At 42.5% G+C, this 23,272-nt stretch overlaps 1 protein-coding gene across 3 annotated transcripts in view; it reads right to left on the bottom strand.

Moving 5' to 3' along the window:
• Positions 1–23,272, bottom strand: part of arid1b (AT-rich interactive domain 1B) — a 199,961-nt gene that overhangs the window by 145,070 nt on the left and 31,619 nt on the right. For all 3 annotated transcript variants that reach the window (XM_077540057.1, XM_077540056.1, XM_077540055.1), the window contains exon 2: positions 9,860–10,063. In XM_077540057.1, the coding sequence (XP_077396183.1) occupies positions 9,860–10,054 (195 nt within the window). In that variant the 5' untranslated portion in view covers positions 10,055–10,063. The remainder of the gene's footprint in view (positions 1–9,859; positions 10,064–23,272) is intronic.

Here is a 23,272-nt window from a genome sequence, read left to right on the forward strand (position 1 = left end):
AAATTTCAAAATAAAATTAAATCCTTCATTAAACTAAAAAAAATTTTGACTGACCATTTCAAACCATATGATACGGAAAAATAAAATTACATAAAATCAATAATTAATAATGCATTCAAACTGATCACCAACATTAACTCAGGAGCACAATATTAAAAAACAAAAACAAAAAACCTTTAACCTGCAAAACAAAAATATAAAATATTTTTTGCTGTTTTTTTTGTTTTTTATATGTGCAAAGCGCGCATGCTCAGTGCAAACAAAACCCCTACACCACCGAGCGAATGCTCCCTGTGCACACTCTGCCAATAATGAGAGCACAACTGCCCCCTAATGTAGTGGAGGTGCAATTGCACTTTATTCTTGGACAGTAAAAAAAAATTAATAATAATAATAAAAAATAAAAAATAAAAAAGCATGTTCCACGAGGTCAAAAGAGCCCCCTTGATTGGAGCCTCGCGCCCCCCAGAAGCACTGTAGTAAAGCAACAAAAAGTGATGATAACAATAACAATAGATCCATTCATGCGTGCCACTGACAATACAAAATGAAATCCAGTCAGTCCAGCTGCGACGCATCAAACTAGAAGAAAACCGTTTCTGTTCCACATGACAAAGAAAACAATAATATAAAGTGAAGGTGAACGTATTGGCCTCGATCTAGTAAGTACGGCATTGGGGGGGGGGGGGGTTGGGAAACAGCCAGCACCTTTATTCATTCACACATGAGCTCATATACTGCTTCTGTCTTCATTGCCCAGGATATTTGTTTTTATTTTATCTTTCTCCCACTCCATCTACCCTCCCCACGTTTCACATCAAACACTAATGTTTCCTTCAAATTCCTTTTCCTCTTCGTCTGCCAACTTTGACATCACAGGAAATTATGCTTGAAATTGGGCTTTTTTTTTTTTTTTTTTTTTTGCATTTCAACTTCATTCCACTTCCCCAACAGACACTTCTCTCATGTGGCATGTCATTCATCCCAAAGACGCTCTCCTCTTTCTCCTACTTGTGCCTTTTTTTCTCTCCTTCCACTTTAGAATTTTATTTATGAAGTGTTTCCCATCGATAAGACACAAACTTGGTTAAAATACAAACTGTAGATTTCCTTTCCAATTTGCTATTTTATGTTACTGGGTGACTCAAATTTACTCACACGTTTGTCAATACCTACATTTTAAAATATTCACTGTATAGTGATACATGTTATTACTACAAGCTGAATTAATGCAACTATTTGCTGAAACATGTATTTATTTTCTAACTTATTTCATAAACGTATTAATTCATTGGAACAACTCCGACAGCAATAAAGCTTAAAATTCCTCATATTCTCCCTCCCTAAGTGCCTGCACAACCGGAGGAATAACACCGTGCTCTCTTCTCCTCTTCTCTTCTCTTCTGTCCGCGATGCACATCATAATAAATGCCTCGTAGGCCTACAGTTTCCTGTGTTGCAGTTGAACCTGAAGTTTTTCACAACACTGGTATCGCTGCAACGTTTTACCATTTTCTCACAAACTGTGTCTTCTAAAATTGCCACACTGAGCAAGAAGCGGAAACAAGCAGAGATGTGAAGCTAATGCTAATTGCTAAGCTAACATGATATGCTGTGCGACGTCTTACCATTTTCCCACAAACATCACAAACTGTGTCTTCTGACATAGCCACACTTAGCAACAAGCGAAAACAAGCTTAGATGGTGAAACTAATGCTAATTGCTAAGCTAATGTGAAATGCAGGGTCGCACACGCACAGAATAAGTGTTTAGGTATACAGGATAACGATTTAAGTTTAAATAAATTGCACATAAAAGTGAAGTAAAACTTGCACCAAAACAAATAGTCTTAAAAGATAAAATATAAATTAAAAAATTGTACAGTTTAAACATTTAATTCAGTGATTCTTTCACAAGTAACAGGTACTTGTTCACTTCAAGAAACTAATTTGAGAAACTAATGCATTAATTTAACAGCATGATACACATAGCACCACCTCTCTAGACTTATTAGCTAGAGGCTAAGGGGCAGTGTTTTTCCGGAGCCATCATCACTCAGATCTGTGTCTATGCTTGCCTCTTATTACAGGATTAAGCCAAACAACCCAGGAGAAGGTTAGCCAAATGTTAGCGAGCTGGAGAGTGTTAGGAATGTGTCAGAACATGTTCATGTTTCTTGGCTGAAAAATTTCCTGTACTGTACGTGTCGTGGATAGATTTTTTATTTTTTATTTTTTTTTGTCCAACCAGACTCAAGCCACAATTTAATCTTCATAACCATTAGTGGTGTCCAATGAAACCTTGGAAATGGGACTGTATCTTTAACCAATCAGAATTCAGATTCCGCCAGCGAGCGATGACATCAGCATTTTCCATCCTCTGATTGAGGAATGTATACTTCTGTAGCCATCATCTGCACTGCCGGATGCATTATTTTCGACATAACGTTATGTTTGTAAACAATCCGAACGAAATTATGATTAAATCAATATGCAAAAAGCACACATTTAACGGTTATCGTTATCAAACAAAATGCTTTCCTCATGTAGGCCTAAAGAAGGCGAAGGATTAACCAACTTGCCTCCCCCTCTACTTGATGTTGTGCTTATTTATTTAAAAAAAATAAAATAAAAAAAATAAAAAGTAAGGCTTAATTTTAGCTGGCTTTAATCATAATGAAAAGCAGAAGACCTTTTGTCCATCCGCTAAACCCCAACACACACACGCCACACTCCACAGAGGTAGACACATATCTGCGACAGGTTGCCTGGCAACGTCGCAGCATGTTTGGCTGTGACAAGCCGGGGTCTCAGCCCTCGGGCGCAATGCATCATGGGGGATTGCGTTGCCAAATACAGCCGAGCTGACATCCTTTTTCGCAACATGTGACGACAAGATACGGCGGCTCCTCTCCACGCATTCCTGTGACGCGCGCGTTTTCTGCATCTTACCGCGTCGTAATTAAAAGTCACGTTATAGCGATCGATACCAAGCACAGCCGCTTCTCTCGGACGTGACCCCTGACCTTGTTTCTGTAGGTGAGGCTCATTACTCTCATGCGAGCGTGCGGAATTAAACCTCCTCCTCCAAACTCATTACTGCGAGCTGATTCTAGCAGCTGCGGGTAATGCAGTCAATGCGGCGGCGGCGGCGGTGGTGGTGCTGCGTTTTAAAGCCGGTACCAGATAATTAGAAACTTTAGAAGCACGGTTCCCATGGCTATATAGCCAGAGTGAACAACTAATTCTATTTGAACTAATTACGTTCCATAGCGCTACGCTGTGATTGCTATGCTGGCGCGCAGCCTCCCCTATGTAATACGCTCGAGGAGCTCGACACTAAATAGAACAACGGCGTGACTGTATGTTATGGCGCTAAGTCGCAGCACATGCATCCTCCTCAGCATTTTTCGCCCCTGCAGGCTCACGACTGTATGTAAAAAGCTCTCTGCGACCTCGCATAAAGATCCGTTTGGGAGTGTGAGGACGGACGGACATCTTAATAGCATAGTAGTGAGTTCATAGCGCTGCTAATCAGAGGTGGCTAGCGGCTATTTACTTTGTTAGATTTACTCAAGAAACTTTTAGGATCAACTGTTGATGTTTGTATTTGGCAAGATTTTGATAAAAGTATTTTTCCCGTTTACTGCAAATACATATCAGCTCCAAACATTGGTTATTGGCCTCCTTGACTACTTATAATCGGTATTGCTCACTGTAGAAACTGTTGTGGAAAAGGGAAAAAAATTCTGCAACATTTGCAAAGCACTGAGTCGCTCCGAGCCATTTTTACAGAAGCACTCCCGTTCGCTCCCGGCTGTTTTACTGGCTTTTGACTGATTTTGCAAGTCCCACAGAATAATGTGTTCTATTGCTATAAAAACATGAAACCTACCAAAAGAAAGATTGAAGGTCTCTTCTTTCATCAGGGGGAAAAAAAAAAAAGTATGTTTCTATCTGTTTCCGTTTTGCAGTAATTAGCATTAGAATATAGCTAAGTTGAATCAATTTTCACAAATCTATTTAGAATTGTGAGTAATTGAGCTCATTTTCAACATTGCCCTGGTTGATCTCCACTCTGCTGCCACCTGCTGAGCCGTTTGTTTAATAACTACCATTTCTTCAACCCTTCTTTGCTGTTGAGAGGTTGCATCAAAGCCTTCTGTATGAAAAAAAAACATAAATACGTCTTTGGGATACTTAAAAACATTTTCAAAAAAACTTATTTATACGTTTTTGGGAGCAAATGAGTTAATGTTTTGATTGCAGATTGAAGTGGGTGAAACCAACAGTTCAATATCATCAAATAATACACAATTGTATACTGCAATTCACAATCTCTACCCAGTGTGTCTATAATGCTCTTTCACATTTGTAAACAACAACTATTTATTGTGGCTGGATTTGCTATTTTTATTCTATTTAAATTTTATGTAAAATTTAAAGCATAATTAGCATATCATAAGTCATTTTTCAAAAATATATAGTCGGTCAGTACACATGTGTGGGTGCCATTTCTAGAAATTATTGACAACGCTTTATTATTATTATTATTATTTATACCAGTTTCATGTTCATTGTGTCAATCTGGTGCAGATTGGGTTGGACACCTCACCACACAATATATATTTTTTAATTACTCACATACAGTATATTTATGTAGTGCATGCATCTACTTAAAATATACCCCCACCCCTCCCTCTCCCCCTCTTGCTATATTTAGAAGCTCACTCGCCTCAGTGTGAGCTGCCCAAGTCCAATGGAAGCCACCAAGCTGTCACAGTAAATGGCAAGCAGCGGCAGCATAGGATACTGTGCACCTCTCAGTCTGTCTTGTGCTCTCTCTTACAAACACAAACTTGCCCATGAGCGCACACAGGCCAACAAAAACCAATACAATATGAAGCTTGACTTCATCCTGTAAATGTTTTACAAATCCACAAGCAACTAAATACCAAGCGCAGGTTCCATTAAATCAGTGCTTCTCCATTATTTTCTGTCATGCCCCCACTAGTAAGAAGAAAACCTCTCACGCACCCAACCACGCGACTATAAATAGTATCATAAAATTGTTATAAGCACACCTCTGCATAAGACTGTATCCGTATTAACGTATAAGAGAATAAAAAAAAAGAAAGAAATATGGACCAACTTACAACAAAGAATAGCTTTATTAACTGTAACAGAAAAGATTTAGTGCATCTGAAATTCAAAAATAAAATGAAATCCTTAAACTATAAAAAAAAAAAAAACTAACCTGCAAAACATAAATATAAAATAATTTGTGCTAATTTTTTTTTTCATTTTATTTTTTTTGCTGTGTGCAAAGCACGCATGCTCAGTGCAAAACCCCTACACCACCGAGCGAATGCTCCCTGCACACTTGACACTCTGCCAATAATGAGAGCGCCACTGCCCCCTAATGTAGTGGATGTGCAATTGCACTTTATTCTAGGACAGTAATAAAAAAATAAAAATAAAATAAAAAATAAAAAAGCATGTTCCCCGAGGTCAAACCCTTGATGGAGCCTCGCGCCCCCCTGGGGGGGCCCGCCCCACTATTTGAGAAGCACTGCATTAAATGTTGTCCAAAATGAGATTTCCTTATGACTCACTAAAGCAGACATAAGCGCTATATTGTCTCCAACTCAGAGCGGCTTTCATGCTAGTTGTATTGAATGTGATGTCTTGATGTTTTCAACGGGGACAGGAACAAAAACAGTTGAAAAGCGAATCTCGCATAGAAATACGAAATGAAACACACGAAGATAAAAGGAGAAATGTACACCGTCAACACCGAGCGTCACCTCACCCACACCAGTGGGAGTCTAAAGAAACAAGAGTGATGAGCAGGAGTGACACCAGCACAGGTTGTGATACACAACAGCTTGGTCATTTAGACCTCGTCTCAAATTGAACCCATAAAGCCTTCGGGGGGGGGGGGGGGGATAGATTGTTACAGCCTGATGACAAGCATGGATGTCACATTTATGTTTTTTTTTCCAGGAGAAAAAAAACAAAAAAAACTTGTTTGACGGTGAAGCATTTCATAAAACCACAACGACCTCAAACGACTGTTATTAGACAGCTTTAGCACCAGAAACATAAATCTATCTTTTCGTATTCACCACATCACATGTTGTGTGTTTAATGTAGAGAAATGTTAACGCGGAGTCTGCGTCTGAATGAGGACGTACGTTTATGTATGAAGCTCAAATCTGTGGTTTGTCTCAGCTTGTAATCATGGTCACAATATATTATATAATACATATATATTGTACATTCATATAAGACTTTAATGCAGTGGTGTCCAAACTACGGCCATTTGCGGCCCGCCGTCCATTTTTCAGTGGTCCGCGACATATGCTAAAAATGGCATTTGACTCAGTTCAAATAAAATAAACAAAGCAAAAATGTTTGGAGGTGGTCAAAGTAAGAAGGGAGGGCATCGAAAAACAGGTGCCATTAAAGGTTATTTTAGTTAACTAAAACTAATGAAAAAAGTGTGTTTGCTTAGTTACTTTCAACCCTTACTTTCAGGGATGTAACGATAAGCGCGATAACGTGATATTGTGATATTAAAACTGCCACAATATCGTCGCCGTCATGTTCACGATATTTAAATGGAACACAAAAAAAAAAAAAAAGTCAGGTTGATTTCCAGTTGTGCAGTTCTAGCACCCTAGAACTGGTGGCTAGTTTTTTAGTGCAAATTTAATTTTCATTAGGGATGTTTTAGCCCTTTTATGTTTAAAATCTACACTAATTGTCAGATGAAGAGGAACGTAATATGACTGTGGAGCAAGTCAATATGTGGAGGAATTCAATGTGTGTGTGCGCATTAACAACATAAGATAATCTCCCCCCGTCGCCTCTCCCTCCTCGCCTCCTCCCGCCCATCCTCCTCTGCCTCCCGGTCCCTTTTCCCTTGTCGCCCTCCCTCCTCCTCTCCCCCCCCGCCTCCTGCCCTGCAGCCGCCCTTTCGCCTTCTTGTCGTCTTCTCCCCGCTTCCCCCGCCCCCCCCCCCTTCCCTGTCTGCCCTGCGGCCCCTCCCCCTCCCTCTCCCTGGGCCTGGGGCTCCCTCCCCGGCCCGGGCGTCGGGCTCCGGGGGCCGGGCGAGGGTTTGGGGCCTGCCCCACTCCGGTATAACTCCTGGCGCCCCGGGCGGGCTCCGGTGGCCGGTGGGCTGTCCGGTAGCCCTGCTGCGCTGGCTGTCCGCCCATTGTGGTGCCGGGTGGATGAGGTGGGGGGCGGCGGGGGGTGGGGGTGCTGGGGGGCGGGCGTGCCACCTGCACCCGCCGGGTTGGGTGAGGCCCCGCTGGTCGCTCCTCTTACTCACTTCACTAGCTTGCACTATACACTTTGTAAATATACACATAGGGCACACAACACATTTCTTGGTGGGGTGGGGAAGGGTGGAAACACCGTCTTCACCCTTCAACTCCCCTCCAATTTTAATGCACCTCACGTCCAAGGGGAGGGGTGAGTTGGGGCGGGGAGCCATCAGAGGGGATGGACTGCAGTGCCTGGCAGCACTGTGGTCCCCCCCATTTGTGTCCCTGCCCCACCACTTTGTCCCTCCATTCCCTTTTTTAATGCACCACACATATACATATTCATTTTTTGGGGGGGGATACGGGTGTGTCGGAATAGGGGAAAATTTTTCCCTCTGCTCCGACTCACCTGCTCCCAATTTTAATGCACCACACGCACACACTTGTATATACACTGGGTGGGGCCACATTCACGGTGTAGGGTAGAGCTCGCCAGTCGGCGAGCTGGCGGACTCAGTAACAGGGTTAGGTGTCACTTGTACTCTGGCGTGACGACCGGGGCCTCTCCCCACCGGGCTCGGTGTTCTGGTGTTCCGCCTTCTCCCCTGGTGCTTCCTCCTCTGCTTCCCCCCTCCCGCCGCTGTGCAAATCTCGCGCGGCTGGAGGTGGGGTGGGCACATCTTCCCTCTCTGCGCTGCTGCCCGGTGCCGGTTTCCGGGGGGGGGTGGGGGGTTCTCGCGGGGGGCCGGGTTCGCGGGGGGGGTGGCGGCCGTCGGGGGGGGGCGGCTTGTTTGGGGGGGGGGGTGGAGGTATGGGTGGGTGGGGGGTTGGGTGCTGGGGGTCGGGGTGTGTTCGGGGGTTTGGGGGTCGGGGGTGGTGGGGCCTGGGTCGTGGTGGATGGCGGGTTTGGGTGGGGTGCGGGGGGGTCGTGGGGGGATGGGGGCTGGGGACCGGTGGGGCGCTGTGGGGGCCCGCTGGGCCTCGTTCTGCGGCCTTGGGCTCGGGGGTGTGGGCCGGGGCTGGGGCGGGGGTGTTCCGGGTGTCTGGGTCGGCTCGCCGACCGGTGTCCGCTCGGGTGGCTTGGGGGTGGCCTTGGTGCTGCCGCGGCCTGGGGATTCCGGGGGGGGGGGGGGGGGGGGGGGGGGGGGGGGGTGCTCGCTTTGCTGGACCGCGGTTGACGGCTTCTTTCTTTGGTGGTGGTCCTTATGCATGCCAGATCCGTCGCACCAGCATCTACTGAAACTCAACAGAAGTACCCTCTCCCTCCCACAGCCCCTTGAATCAGTTGGTGCTGGTGTCTGTGGTTCTCACTTTGCTTTATCTATCCTTCCCTCCTTCCTCTCTTTAGTTTTTCCTCTGGTCACTTGAGATCTTAATTTATTAGAAGTATGAGGTTTCTGGGGTTGGCATAAGACTCCGGTTTTGTAACCACGCAGGAGGGGTCTTGTTGGTGCTGGACTTCACTTTGATGGATTGGATGTACTGGCTTCTATTGATCTCACTCTGCCTTATCGATCCTTCCCTCCTTCCTCTCTTTAGTTTTTCCTCTGGGCTCTTGAGATCTCGCTAAATTTGCTGGAATTTAGAGGCTTCCGGGGTTGGCGTAAGACTTTGATTTTGTAATCATGGGGAAGGCAGGAAGTGTTTGGTCGGTGCTGGATGTCACTTTGATTTACCTTTCTTTTCTCTTTATTTCTTTTTTTTCTGACCTTTTCTCTGGTCTCCTGACCATTTAAATCTCACGACTCTGGCAAGATTCTGAAGTACCTGGTTAAGGCGAAGGGTAATGGGATATTTATAAGGTTTTAGGTGAATGAATGAGTATAAATTTATAAGTATTTGCACGCACGCACACGCACGCACGCAAACGCACGCAAACGCACACACGCAAACGCACACACGCAAACGCACACACGCAAACGCACGCACGCACGCAAACGCACGCACGCAAACGCACGCACACATACACACACACAAAAAAAAAAAAAAAAAAAAAAAAAAAAAAAAAGAAAAGAGCAATGATGACAAGACGTTGAATCGGTAAGACTACCGAATGAACAATTCTGAGCTCTTCAAAAAAAAAAAAAAAAAAAAAAAAAAAAAAAAAAAAAAAAAAAAAACAACATAAGATAATAATAAATCATAATAATAGCAATAACATAACATTGATATTGTGTACAAAAGCACAACATTGTTCTTTTTTTTTTTAAATATCACCAACCTCTCCGCAATATTGTAATAATTATCGTATAATAATTATCGTATCATGAGCTTCATATCATGATAATATCACATCGTGATGTTTGGATATCGTTACATCCCGAGTTATTTTGGACTTGTTAATTCGTTAAATTGTGACACACTGTAGCCTATGTCAAGAGCAATAAAGAAATTTGATTGATAAAAAAAATTGCATTTGGCATTACAACATATGCAAATATAAAGGTTGTTTAAATCAGTGATCGGTTATAGTTTTTTTTTTTTTTTTCCAAACACGCTGATTGGCCGAAAAATCCTGATAGTGTAAAGCCTACTAATAAAGCGTTGCATTGCCTTGCATAACATACTTTTGGTTTGTGAACGTACCTGCTGCTGGGGATACTGCATGCTTCCCATGCCCATTTGACCTCTTCCCTGCATGCTCATTGGATAACGGTGTGAGGGAGGCGGCGTATACGGCTGGCTCGGAGGATAAGGCCCGCCCCCTGGCTGCTGCGGGCCCGAGTACGGATTATTGGCCATACCATAAAGTTGCGAGCGCTTCATCGCCATGAAATCCATGGAGGACACCTGCGGAGGAGAAATTAGATGTTTAAACAACCGGGAAAACATAGTAACATTAAAAGTGTCACAATAACGTCATGTCATGATATTAATAGCAGCACATCTGTTAAAAATGATTCATTCCATTTGTGTCGTTCCAGCTGGTGTGTAGTTTAGTAGTGCAGTTTAATTTTAATTAGGCATGTTTTGGCCGACCTATGTTTAAGACCAACGCTAATGAACAGATGAAGGGGAACGTGACACGTTTGAGTTCCTCCACATATTGACTCGATTCATAATGTGTGCGTGCATTAGCAAGTGCCTCAATATTAAGTGATTGTAGGTTGTTTATGTACATTGTACATTGTACTATTTCAACTATGACCTCTGCTAATTAGCTTTGTATAGCTGGCCAAGTCTATTTTTGTCACTGTTTTTTTTTGTTTTTTTGTTGTTGTTTTTTTTAAAACAATAGCGAGTTTTTATATCGTCAACCTCCTTACAATATCCTGATAATTATCGTGACGTTTGGATATCGTCACATCACTAGGAGTAAAGATTGAAAATCGTGATTGTTATTGTATATTCTGAAACGAATTCCACCATCATTTGGCACGCTTGCAGCCTTTGACATAAGTCAACTAAGTGCACACCCTCTAAACCACATCAACGATTGATTTATGTTATAATGACATGCTGATTGGAAGCCTTCAATGGATGTCTGCAGGTCATGAATGAACGACAAATGGAATTACTTAGCAGCGATGTTTATTGCATGGCTTTATGGAGGTGGCGGAAGGCCAAAATAAAATGATTTAATTATAACACATCTTTATTATAATGCCTGAAAAGGTTTTAATGGCGGTAAAAGTGGTTTAAAGCAACAAGGAACAATAGCAATAAAAAAAACTTTATAGCCTTTTTCCCCCACAACCGCAGACCAACAGGGCCAATAATCACTTGACAACACCGCCACCTCACTTGTTGTTGCTTACAGCAAAGCAGCACAAAATAGTCGTTCTACTCTTATGAATTATAAAATAAGGGAGCTGCTTCAAGTGACAAAGCAATTCAAGTTAGAATCCCTGCAGGGCAGTCAAGTAGTCCAAGTAGCAGCTACCCAAAGAGGTGCCATCAATTCATTTCACAGTCGAGTATTTCAATGTCTTTTTAAGGGTGGGATTTGAGGGGGTCTTGGTGAGACACTGGAAAATTCGGGATCAGTCCGGGCTAATCCGTCACCTGTAGCGACGCGTTTTGTGTGTCGGCCGGGCAGATAATGTCGACTTTCCCCTGCGCCGCCTTTCTCCTCTCAGGCTTTCGCCCTTTTTGTCTCACCGTGTTGGATCATGTGTGATTTATGACATTTTGTTCCTACTGTTCCTTACACACACTTTCACTTCTCTCCTTCTCTCGTCTCCACTGAGCATAACACACGCGCACACGCACCACCGCTGCCAACTCCCTCCTCCCCAGCTCAATATCACCTCGTCGAGTGTGGGGAAGAAATTGCCACTGCCTCATATTGCCAGGCTAATATCAAGAAGACATGTCAGGGGATGGAAGCACTTTATTCAGCAGGTTACGTGCAGACCGGTCTGCCTTTTAAAGCGGTTTTGTCTACTGAGGCAATGCGTTTGGAGTAGTTTGGGCTATTTCACAGTGTGAGGAGGAAACGTGTGTGCAACGGGGGTGTTTGGGTAGTGAGAGAGATGGTGAAAGACAGCCAGAAAGGGCGTGAGGAGAGAACACGAGGGGGTCTGAAAGTTGTTTCGCAGCACGGAGGTGTTTGAGGCCCTCATGTGAGAGAGGCTTATCTTGCAAAGGTCAACACGAGCAGAATTTTAGAAGTCTAACAAGAAAAATGAGACGAGGCTGTTTTGCAGGACCAAGTAAGTAGCCTATGCTGGCATTATGCTACTTTTTCATATTCCTCCTTTATTTTAAGCCAAATCTAATTTAGGTTTATAGTCTCAAAAGGCTTCACAGCTGACAAATATCAATATCATACTCTGATCTAAAGCCCCCAAGAGGGCAAGGAAAAATCCAAAACCCCACATTATGGCCAGACTCCAAAGTGTAAGGGGGAAGTTAAAGGTTTTCGCTCAGGAAAATGCACTATATAAATACAGGATGTATACCCATGAACTCCTTCTCAATCTACACCTCTGGGCTTCTGTTAATGTGTGGTGGTGATTTGTTCCTCGAAAGCCTGCATTTTGCCATTTTTGGTTTGTTTTGTCAACAGCGAGACGTTTCAGGGTAACGTCTGTGGACAGACATGTGTAGCAAGTATTTCCAAATGCAGTTCTTGTCGATGTAGCAAGTGAACCCTTTTTGCGTGACGAAGTAACTGATTTTCTTGTACAGTATGGCGATGTTAAGCAAAATGACGTTATTGAGGGAACTGGATTTGATAATCGCGTTGGTGACGCTATCGGCATTGCTCCCATACACTTGTATTTCCGACGATGGTAACACATTTTGTATTTAAAGTTTGCCTGACATCTATGCATCCAAGATTTCGAACTCTGATGGCAGAATTCAAAACTATTGCCAAACTGTCTGGGAAACAATACGTAGAGATCCTTCAGGAGATGATGGAACAGATTAGTCAATCCGTCCCTGAAATTCATCGCACTTTCTCTCCTAGTGCTGCCATAGGTACAACAAATCCAAAATATGGCCTTTTTAATAATAGAATGTCTTGTATAAATATACAGTCAAACCTCGGTTTTCGAACTTAATCCGTTCCAGAAGTCTGTTCTAAAAGCGATTTGTTCGAAATCCGAAACAATTTTTCCCATTATAATTAATGTAAATAATTTTAATCCGTTCCAAGTCTAAAAAAAACTTTATCCAAGTTTTTTTTTTTACTATTTTACGCCATAAACTGCACTGTATACTGTTTACCATAAATAGAAAAGGGTAGAAATAGACACTGTTTTATTTAGATATCCTATCTTAAAAAAAAGATTTGCTTAAATAACAATGAAGAGGTGTGCTCCAAACGAACTTTGAACACAAATGCTACGTAGGAAGCATCCTGGGCATTTGAGTTAGCTCGGCTCCCGAGTGAGTTGCGTTCAGGTACGCTCGGCTTTTTTTCAGTTTGGTTGAGAACCGAATTTTTGGACGAGTTCTGAGACATAAAATTCTCGAATTTTCTGCTTGAAAACCGATTTGGTTGAGAACAGAAGCGTTCGAAAACCGAGGTTTGACTGTACGCAATTATACATTGCAATGAAATCGAGTAATAAGCACCCTAAAACCGCATGCACCTTAAATACTTTAACCCGCTAAGCTCCAGTGGCACTCACCAACCCCCAAACGGCACTCAGTTCACCAGCTCCATCTCAAGAGCTTCTCCACTTGTAACAACTACTGAGCCAACTCAAGTAAATCCCCTCACACAGCTGCCAAGTGTGTACACACACCAACATTGCCTTGCAAAAAAAAATAAAAATGTGAACTGCAACACTTAAAAGTGCACTGGAATCAGAAAATAACTTCTGGGTTTTGGGAACGGAGAAGTGGATGCTCGATTAAAGGCAAATATGCCCCCCACACACACGTACACGCGAGTGAGGATTTGTCAAATAAAGCGTCCGCGGTGAAATTACATCGCGCAAGCAGACACATCGGTCCATCTTCCGCATGTGACATTATCAACACAGCCAGTTAACTCTCCTCCTCCCCAAACACAGCCTCATATCTGCCCTCATGACAAGTTCCACTAAATGAGATTTCAGTCCACTGAAGGTTTCCTTGAGATATGCCCGCCGATTCCCTCAAAGCACAAGAAACATTTCTTGACAAATTGAAACGTTCCTTTTTTCCTCTCCTAAGAGAAATGAGTGTACTTAGGGGGGAAATATGAATATGACATGAACAAAATCATGTTTGCGCCAGGGGGGACGGTAGATACACACATAGAAAGAAAAAAAACAATTGTATTTTTCTGTTTGGTTCATCCGGGCATGCTATCAACAGAAGGGGAGAGGTGGGGGCAATAGAATTTCAACTGCTAAATTTAAAAATCAATTTATGAAGTCCTCTCTCTCGCTCGCATTCTCATTCTCAGGAGCTTTTTCTTTTCTTTTCTTTGCAAAACAAAGCCATTACACAGAACATGGTGAAATTACCACGGGGTGAAACCTGCTAAATTGCTTTTTGAGTTCATTTGACAATAGTTTTATTTTAGAAAAACAGATTTCACTCCTTCACGCTTTAATGTAGCCGGTTGTTATGCAGAAAGGCACAAAAGGCTCGGATATGTGGATTAGGAGACACGCTGAGATGAAACAAGACATAAAAACAATATTGGTCAATGCTTCTGATTCATATTATTTTTATTATTAGACAAGGCAGAAAAAAGAAAGAGGCACTCACAAATAGTTTGCTGTTTGTCCTAAACTCTACATGTCCAAATCATTCCCTTTCCTATCAACCCCCCACTGCTGCTTGGTGTACAAAGACACAACACATTTGTTTATATGTAGTGCACTGTTGAGCAAGACAACAATACTTTACACCCTTGCTAATGCTAATTCATTTTGTTTTGTTTTGTTTTTTTACATGAAATACATGTCACACTGCAAGCATCATACTCTCACACCGCCCTTGCATCCCTCCAGAACATTCTAACAGGACTTGAGGATTATGGGAAAAATAAGTATCACAAATATTTTGATTGATATTGAAATCGTGTCTAACAAATAAAGATTCGTTGGTATAAAAAATTAATATTTACTTAGCTGCCAAAGATCAACTTTGAAATAACAACCAGAAAATAAATAATGTAATAAAATATATCAATAAAGCATAATAAATAAAAATAAATACCTGATGATCATGTGGTGCATGCTTTGGCCTCTAAGGGGCAGTGTGGTGCACAGATCACGATATATGCATGTTAAGAAAAAAGGCTAGAAGAAAGTCACAATTGAACATCGAACATAAACTGGTGACCGGTGGTTTTGTTATTATGTTAGCTGCTAATTGCTAACTTGGTTGACAGTTCAACAGCTGTAAACAATCAACCCACCCACCAGATAAGTCAGCTTCCTCATCCCCCCAATCCTCAAGCCTGCTGCTTTTTGGCTTGGTATTTGCCAATATTGGAAGTGGAATATGTTGTATACCGCTCGATCCCACATACCGCAACAATATTGTCCCGTATTGTTTTTATTTCACCACGCCATATGCGTCTGCGTTATATGCGCAAAAACAGAAAACCTATAACAATGTACCGTTTAGATCAGTTGGAGGATTAAAGTGTTTGTTTTTTTTGTCTTTGTGTGGTCACAGGTGTTATCATTTCTAGAATCAAACAAAAATTGCAACCTCGCACAGCTTAGCATTAAAAGAAAGTTAACAATATAAGGATAATTAACACAGTAATAGGATGAAGTAATCCAATGCAACATCTTGTTCCAGGTGCGACTTTCGGAATATCGATTTCCATGGAAACATAAGATGATCAACGTTCCAGGGCAAAGCTGAGCTACAAAGCTAATTTCCAGTAACAAAACTTGAGTGTTTCCATATGTTTGCATCGGTATGGTGGTCTTCCTGTAACCTTCATGATGTTCTTTATGGGCGACAAGCTGCTTTATTGAGCAACAGCTACTTCAGAAATGGTTTAATCCTCCAAAGAGCAATTCATTGGGCTATTATGTTTCCTTATAGTACCTGGCAATTTAACACTATGTGGAACAAGTATGCTTTTCCTCTTGGACAGCTCCATAAAGCCATTTCAGGTTGACTGTTACAATTGTTACAGTATTGTCCCCCCCCCCTCTGTATAGCTCAATGTACTTCTCTGCTACTTGGATTTATACTTTAACAACATGACGGGTGCTTGTGGGGCACATCGTTTTAAAATAGCTTTGGATGTCACCGAACAGAAGACACATCAAATCCCTTTTATTGATTATCTCTTTTTCTCTTGGAGCAAATACTGCCTGCCTTTTTTTTTTCTTTCTTGTGTAATGAAACCTTTTTAGCCGTGTGAATTTGTGCGTAGAAACAAATAAGGATAATTATTGTCTACGGATCTTCTCTGCGCTCTGTGCAAGCGTGCGTCTCTTTCTGGAGAATCAACATGCTGCAGTCAGAGCCGCTTGGTCTGCTGGGACAATCACTCTTGTCTTTTATGTTATTTATTTATACCATGCAGCAAAGCACTCTCCGATTCCTATTACACAGCGGGCCTTTGCGATGCCGCCGCCTGCAGAAAAAAAGCGACAACATTTGAGGCTTAAAAACACTTTTGCGTTTGGGCCTACTGTTTTAGAAAACAGAATAAAATAGGAACAAGGGAAAAAGAAAAACGGGGGAGGAAGGGAGAAAGCGAGAGAGAGAGAGAGTGGGCGACTAGATCGAGCTCCATATTAATGTGTGCAAATTCCCCCGCTCCTGCTGACTAAGATTAGAAAAATTAATTTCATGGATGCAGAGACAATACTGATGTCATCAAGCAGAGAGCAGAAGAGCGCCGCGTGTTAACTCTTCGCTGTCCGGCCTCTATTTGGGAAATTCTGAAGTGACTGTTGACAGGTTTTACGACTAGAACTGCCAATGTGGCGTAAACAGAAAACAATTTTGACTGGTAAATATGTTTGAACGTATTTAAATATCCATCCATTTTCTTGACAGCTTATTCCTCACAAGGGTCGCGGGGGGTGCTGGCGCCTATCTCAGCTGGCTCTGGCCAGTAGGCGGGGGACACCCTGGACTGGTCGCCAGCCAATCGCAGGGCGCAGAGAGACGAACAACCATCCACACGCACAAGCACACCTCGGAGTGCCCAATGAACCTGCCATGCATGTCTTTGGAATGTGGGAGGAGACCGGAGTACCCAGAGAAGACCCACGCAGGTACGGGGAGAACATGCAAACTCCACCCAGGAAGGGCCGAGCCTGGACTCGAACCGGAGACCTCAGAACTGGGAGGCAGACGTGCTAACCAGTCATCCACCGTGCCGCCTAACTGTAATCATATTGTTCCCAAAAAAATATACAAATGCAAATGGAACGCAGCAACACTGAGTTTTGGATGTGTTAAATCTATCTTTTTTGCATATATATTGTTCCCAGAATGCATTGTGTAGTCAATGACGTTATAAGGACGCTAATCCTTGTCATATCTATTTGTGTTACCAGTAATTGAATTTGTGTCATATTTAACACGTTTGTCAGTCTATGATTAAAAATAATAATAATAATAATAATAATAATTAAACAAACTTAAGTTGTGTGTAAAATAACAACATCCAGGACGATTCCCCCGTAAAAGTTGCATTGCTCATCTGAGGACTACTTGTGAAATTACAAATATATTTTGGCCGGTTGATTAATTAGTCCGACCTTACAATTTATTTATTTATTTTTTTGGAACTTTACAAAATCATCTTGCGGGCCAGATTAAACCCCTTTGCGGGCCTGATCCGGCCCGCGGGCCTTATGTTCGACACCCCTGCTGTAGATTTTCACCGTAACGACTAAACGAATCGCATGAGCAAGCCTCGATCTTGCAGTCAAATATCCGAGCTGTATTCAAAATGGCGTTCCGAGATTCTGTGAATTACGCTTTGCGTCACAATCGCATTCTGCATCTCAGCACGCATGCCTTGTTGGGGAAAAAGTCCCGAAACAAACAGCAGTGAGAAAAGTATCTTCAGTCTGCAGGGAGCTAGCTGGCGCCCTTCTTTAGCTCAATATGGCTGCATAGCATTCGAGGACGAAATTAACCAAGGAGAAAGCGGGAGACGGCAGCCTCGGAGGAGGTGGGCGGAGGCTCCCAGATAAACAGCGCATGTTTGGCAATGAGGAGGTTAGAACGAGCGGCAGACTGAGCGCGAGAGAGAAGTCAGATAAGAGGCTGCCGTAATGCAGACAACCAGGACGCTTTTGTGTTTGGCGCAATGCACATAATTGCTCTCTATGCTCGCTTGTGTCGCTCAGTGTTGGCGAGAGGTGTGCCCTCTGCGTTTGACACCAATATTTACACCACGGACGCACGCGCATGCTCATAATACACCCTTCCTAGCCGCCCGCCCCTCCCTCCCGCCAGCACGAGGGAAAGTTGCAGATCGCTCGGTTCGTCACGGCCATCACAAAGACGTCATTAAGAGAAGGGAGGAGGAGGAGAAGCGGAGGAGAGACGGGGAGGGAGGAGAGCGGCTGCTTCATCTGTCTCAAGTGAGATTGGGGTCGAAGGGTCACCGGAGCCCTTTTCCTTTGCTGAATGAGAGCTGGAGACAAAAATAGGAGGAAGAGAAGGGAGAGGGGAAAAAAAACCTCAATGACAAAACGAGATTCATCTGACATGCCTGCGACACCCCATTAGAAAATGAAAACAAATAAAAGTAAAAACGTGTGCAGGAAACAGAGCGAGTGCAAAGACCTCAAATTTGCCAGTCAAATCTCCTTCAAAGACTAAAAGTATTCAGGTTGGATTTATCGCATACAAATATAACGTTCCATCATTTTCTCTTTTTAAAATCACATCTCCCACAGATCAGTAGCATCCCCTATAGAAAGCTTGAAGACAGACTGCCAGCGTTTTCGCTCCTATGGATGCTCCCTGCTTGTTTTCATGGTGCCTATTACCGACGTGGACCAGGCTTGATGCATTCCGCCCGCTTCGACACTGGGACCCATTTCATTTAGTGGCCATGGAGGAACGAGAGGAATGTGCTCCTCGGCCCCCAGAACCCCGTGGAGGGAGGCTCTTACCAAACCGAACGAAACAGAAAAGGAAAGATGAGGAAGAAAACAATGGGCCTCACAGGCAATGTGCAGCGAAATCTCCACTTACAATTCAAAATGATCAGAAAAAAATTTGGACTGTGATGTGAACTGCCTTATATTGGCCAACTGGATGTTTTTTTTTTTTTTTTTAAGCATTTAGTTCAGTCAACAACATTTTTTGAAACTAAAAGCTACTTTTTGGGTTTCGATTCATTTGAAAGGCAACCAGTTGGAAGACAAATTACCTTGAATCACGTTATTTTTAATAACTAACAATACTGACTTCTTTGAAGACACTGATTATGTCAATTATTTTTCACAATAATGACTTAACAATGATTTAACATAGTAAGAAACTGATAACCATCAATATTCAGCACTTTACTTCTATAAATTGTCATGAACTGTGTTTTTGTTTACATTTGTTTTTGTTTCACGTTGTCTTTATTTTTTTAGATTTGTGTCTAGATCCCCTTCCAATTCCAGGGAATCACCATCTTTGCTAACGGAACGGTATTACAAGGGAAGTGTGTTTCTACAGGTTGAATAATTATGAGCCAAGTCGTGTATTGCCAAGTGTGTTTATGAATTAGCCATGGTTATTCATGATATTGTGCTCAGAGTAGGGTGAAAATACATAAGTGAATACTAAGTGAGCAGACCAACACAAATGATGCTAAAGGGTCCTGAGGGGGCTTTCTCTGCCATCCATTAGTCAACCCTGTAAGGCAAAGCTTAACGAGCTCCTGAGGCTGGCCATTGGGGAGGGGGTGGGATCACTGTGAATTATGAATGTGTTATCTAAGGCCACAACACAATAGCGCTCCTCCGTCTTTGTTATTCAGCCTTTGATTTTCTTTTTGCGCCCTTAAAAAACGGGTTTTCAATGGAAACGTTTTTCATCAAATAATCGATAAATAGCAAATGCATTGCACCTATAAACAACAGATTTGTCAAACTAGGTCACACACATGGTGTAGTTAAAGAGGCTCCCCACTAAAAACAAGGATTTACATTCAGGCAGTTTGTTTTGGAGCACTGCCCAGTCCTCCAGGGTGGAACTATCCATATTTCTCCGGCGGGTGATCCATCACTTCAGGAAAAAAAAAAAAAAAAAAAAAAAAAAAAAAAAAAAAAAAAAACACACACACACAGAGGCACACAAATAAACAGATATCCTAACCTTACCTGAGGCGGATATTAGATGCTCATTAAAAGTCACCTGAAACAATTTAAACCAAATTGATTTCATTATCGGGCCCAGCATGACACACGAGGGCTCCAATTCTGAAAACTCGGCTGGAAATTTACGTTAAATAATGAATTAGACAAAATTACTTCCATACTCTCTTCTATAAATGACGTGGAGAATGGTTTGTGATTGATACACAGTTACAGTACAAGTAAAGTTCAGTTAATATCATGTTTCCGTTGAATGAATTTACTATCGGGGTACTGCCTTTGAACAGGACTTTAGTTTGTGTTCTGTGCATGCTCTATTTGCAACGGCGGCCATCTTACGTTGCCACTCGCTAAACTTGAATACATAGATTATTCTGCGGCGTTTTCACATTTCCACAGTGTATAATTCACATATACAAGTCTGGCGTGCAACTCATCGGAAATACACAAGCAGACGTTCACAAAATGGCGAAATATGACGACGCAGGACAAAACCACACTATCGGAGCAAGGAGGAAACCGACTACTTAATTAGTGTGGTGAGTGACATTAATGATGTTTATTTTACATAATAACAATTGACTGCATGTAAACGTAGTCCACGTCTCTCAACCTTGCAACCACTTGTAGACGACATACAAACATTCCAGCAACACCCAACCTTGCGACACCTCAACTTAGAGGTCATTGGAGCAGCTGCAGCAGACATAGGCCTTCATTTTCCTATGGAATGAATGTGAGCTTTCCCCACCCAAAAAAAAAAAAAGCTCCTTAGCCTGGATAGTGAGGCCCAGGAAATCCCCCCCGCTACAACCTCTCCAGGTCACCCAGTGAGAGGCCCCGGGCCCCGTGAGCCTGAGTCGGACCTTCCATCTCCTCGACCCAGACTGGGAATCAATCACAGAGCGGCTGGAAGAACGTGAAGTGGGGGAGCGGGGTCGATCGGTGAGCAAGGCTCCGGGCCCTGATGCAATACCATTCACCCCTTCATCGTCAAGACTCAGCAGGGAAGTTTTATTTATAGTACGCCAGCAAACTGAATCAAATCAACGCTGGATTGGATTATTCTCATAATTACTGTTTATATTATGCACGCATTTAAGAATTACTCAAGGCATGATTCAACAACAGCGGAATCACACAGTGAATCTAAATATGGTCCATAACGTATGTGGCTAGAATAAGTGGCTCTAAACCTTCAGTGACCTTTTATGTTCAGTTTTTAAATTAAAGGCTGTGATTGGCTAATAACCTGTCCAGTGTGCACCCCAGCGCAAGGCCAAAGTCAGCTGGGATAGCCTCCAGCTCACCCGCGACCCTAATGAGGACACACACACAGTAAAGAAAATGGATGGATGGATGGACATATTAAAGGGATGTACATATTTCCCAGGTGTGGAAACATAATTCAGCTGCATGTAATAACATGGTGAAGTGAAAAGGGGGAGGGTACATCTAGTCAACCACCAATGAAGTGGTTTTAAAAACGATACGACCACATTTATAGTACATCCTAAACCAGTTTACCACATAGTTTGGGAGCAATAACCCTAAGAATGTCCATATACAATCACATGAAAATCATAAATGTCATAGCTATAATTTGTGTATTTGCTAATTTTATACTAAAAACTTATGATCTGAGGTTGGATCCCAAAAACGCAGACACAAATAAGATTTTAGCTCTTTATTCGCTTTTTTTTTTTCTTTTTTAAATTATTGTCAATGTATTGGATTGGGACTAAGGATCGGCAGATCCTTAAAACCAAAGACTCAGGTGGAGACATCCCAAGTAAAAATAAATACTAATACAAGCTTGTGTTTCCATAATAGGATGAGTTGCTATGTTTTTATCTCAAATTGAATGAGATCAGGGAGTTGCAACACAGATTTGCCTCACACATCTCATTTTTTAATATTATTAACTGTCATGCAAGTAACAATAAAATGTAAAAACAAATTTATGCTGTGCATGATAGCTGCTCAAACTACTAAGTTTTATGCAACTTCAGAGTCATATTTTTCCCGAAAACATGGGCAGAATTTCAAGGGGCATTCAACTTCCGTGGCAACATCGAGCTGCAAACGTGTTCAGCGGGATGTGAAGTTACCTAGGAGCACTTGCACGAGTCAACCAATCAGTAAGGTTGCAACATGCCTTACAAATGTGCCCCTGCATCAGTCAAATGTAAGTATGGTGCGTGTGTGTGTTTTCGTGCGTCTGTGATCAGTGCGCGCCATCTGTTTCCAGATGTTGTGTAGAGCACAGCCAGACGCTTGGCAGGCCTTCTGACAGGCCTGTGTTCCTTATTGATAGAGGGATCACAGAGGCAGAAGAGTCGGCCATGCTCAGCTCGACCACAATATTGTCCTGTCTTGCTGTTATTCATCTCAGTCAGCCGGGGGAGAATGGCAGCTCGGGAGCCAAGTTTACAGCTGTCAGAAATGGGCCAAATCAGAGTCGAATGGCTTTCAAACATTTGGAACGTAGCATGAGGAATGTTTGATTTGTCATACACGTGCGGTCGTATTCCTGAGGCACGGTGAGATGATAATTCTGTGGTATTTGGATTTTGAAAAGAAACTCTCAATGGCGCTGAACCTGCCCTGGTAAATATCAGCACGTCGGTGGAGTAGTTGGACTGCTTCCTGCAGTAAGAATGTGAGAAATTTTCACACTGCATGTTTTGGTTTTTAGTTTTACTGCATGCTTTAAACACACTGAAACACATTTTTTCAAAGTATTCCTGAGTGCCTGATAATGAAAAGACTCTCTCACTCACACAGTTCTCCAAACAGAGGCACAGTATGCTTGCTTCAAGTTGTCCCCCTTGAAGTTTACTGTAATATTCATACAAAACAGAATTCAACGTTGCATATTTAAACATACAAATGTCAAACCAAACCTTACCATTTCATTTAACAAAGGTCTGCTCGGAAAATGTTGACATACACGGCTAAACGCCAACGAAAATAGCATTGACATGCTACTGTTAAAACATATAAACTACGTATGACAGCACTCGCGTCTCTTACGGTCGACCTCAATGATGTTGCATCACAGCGTGATACTACACTGAAGGCATACAATTCTAAATTCAGACTTGCCTGTATACTACTAAAAACCCATAAAAACTGCTTCAAAATCTGCAATACAGTACAACTGCAAGGATGGGCAACTTTAAGGCTGGAGGGGTCCACAATTTTTCATCACGATTTTAGAACTTAAGAGTTTGAAGCGGACAATGTCACATCCTCTGATTATTTTGTTTCCAGTGCATAAAATTACCATTCAAGG

Source organism: Festucalex cinctus, chromosome 12 (assembly GCF_051991245.1).
Source record: "Festucalex cinctus isolate MCC-2025b chromosome 12, RoL_Fcin_1.0, whole genome shotgun sequence".
In the NCBI taxonomy this organism is placed as follows: Eukaryota; Metazoa; Chordata; class Actinopteri; order Syngnathiformes; family Syngnathidae; genus Festucalex; species Festucalex cinctus.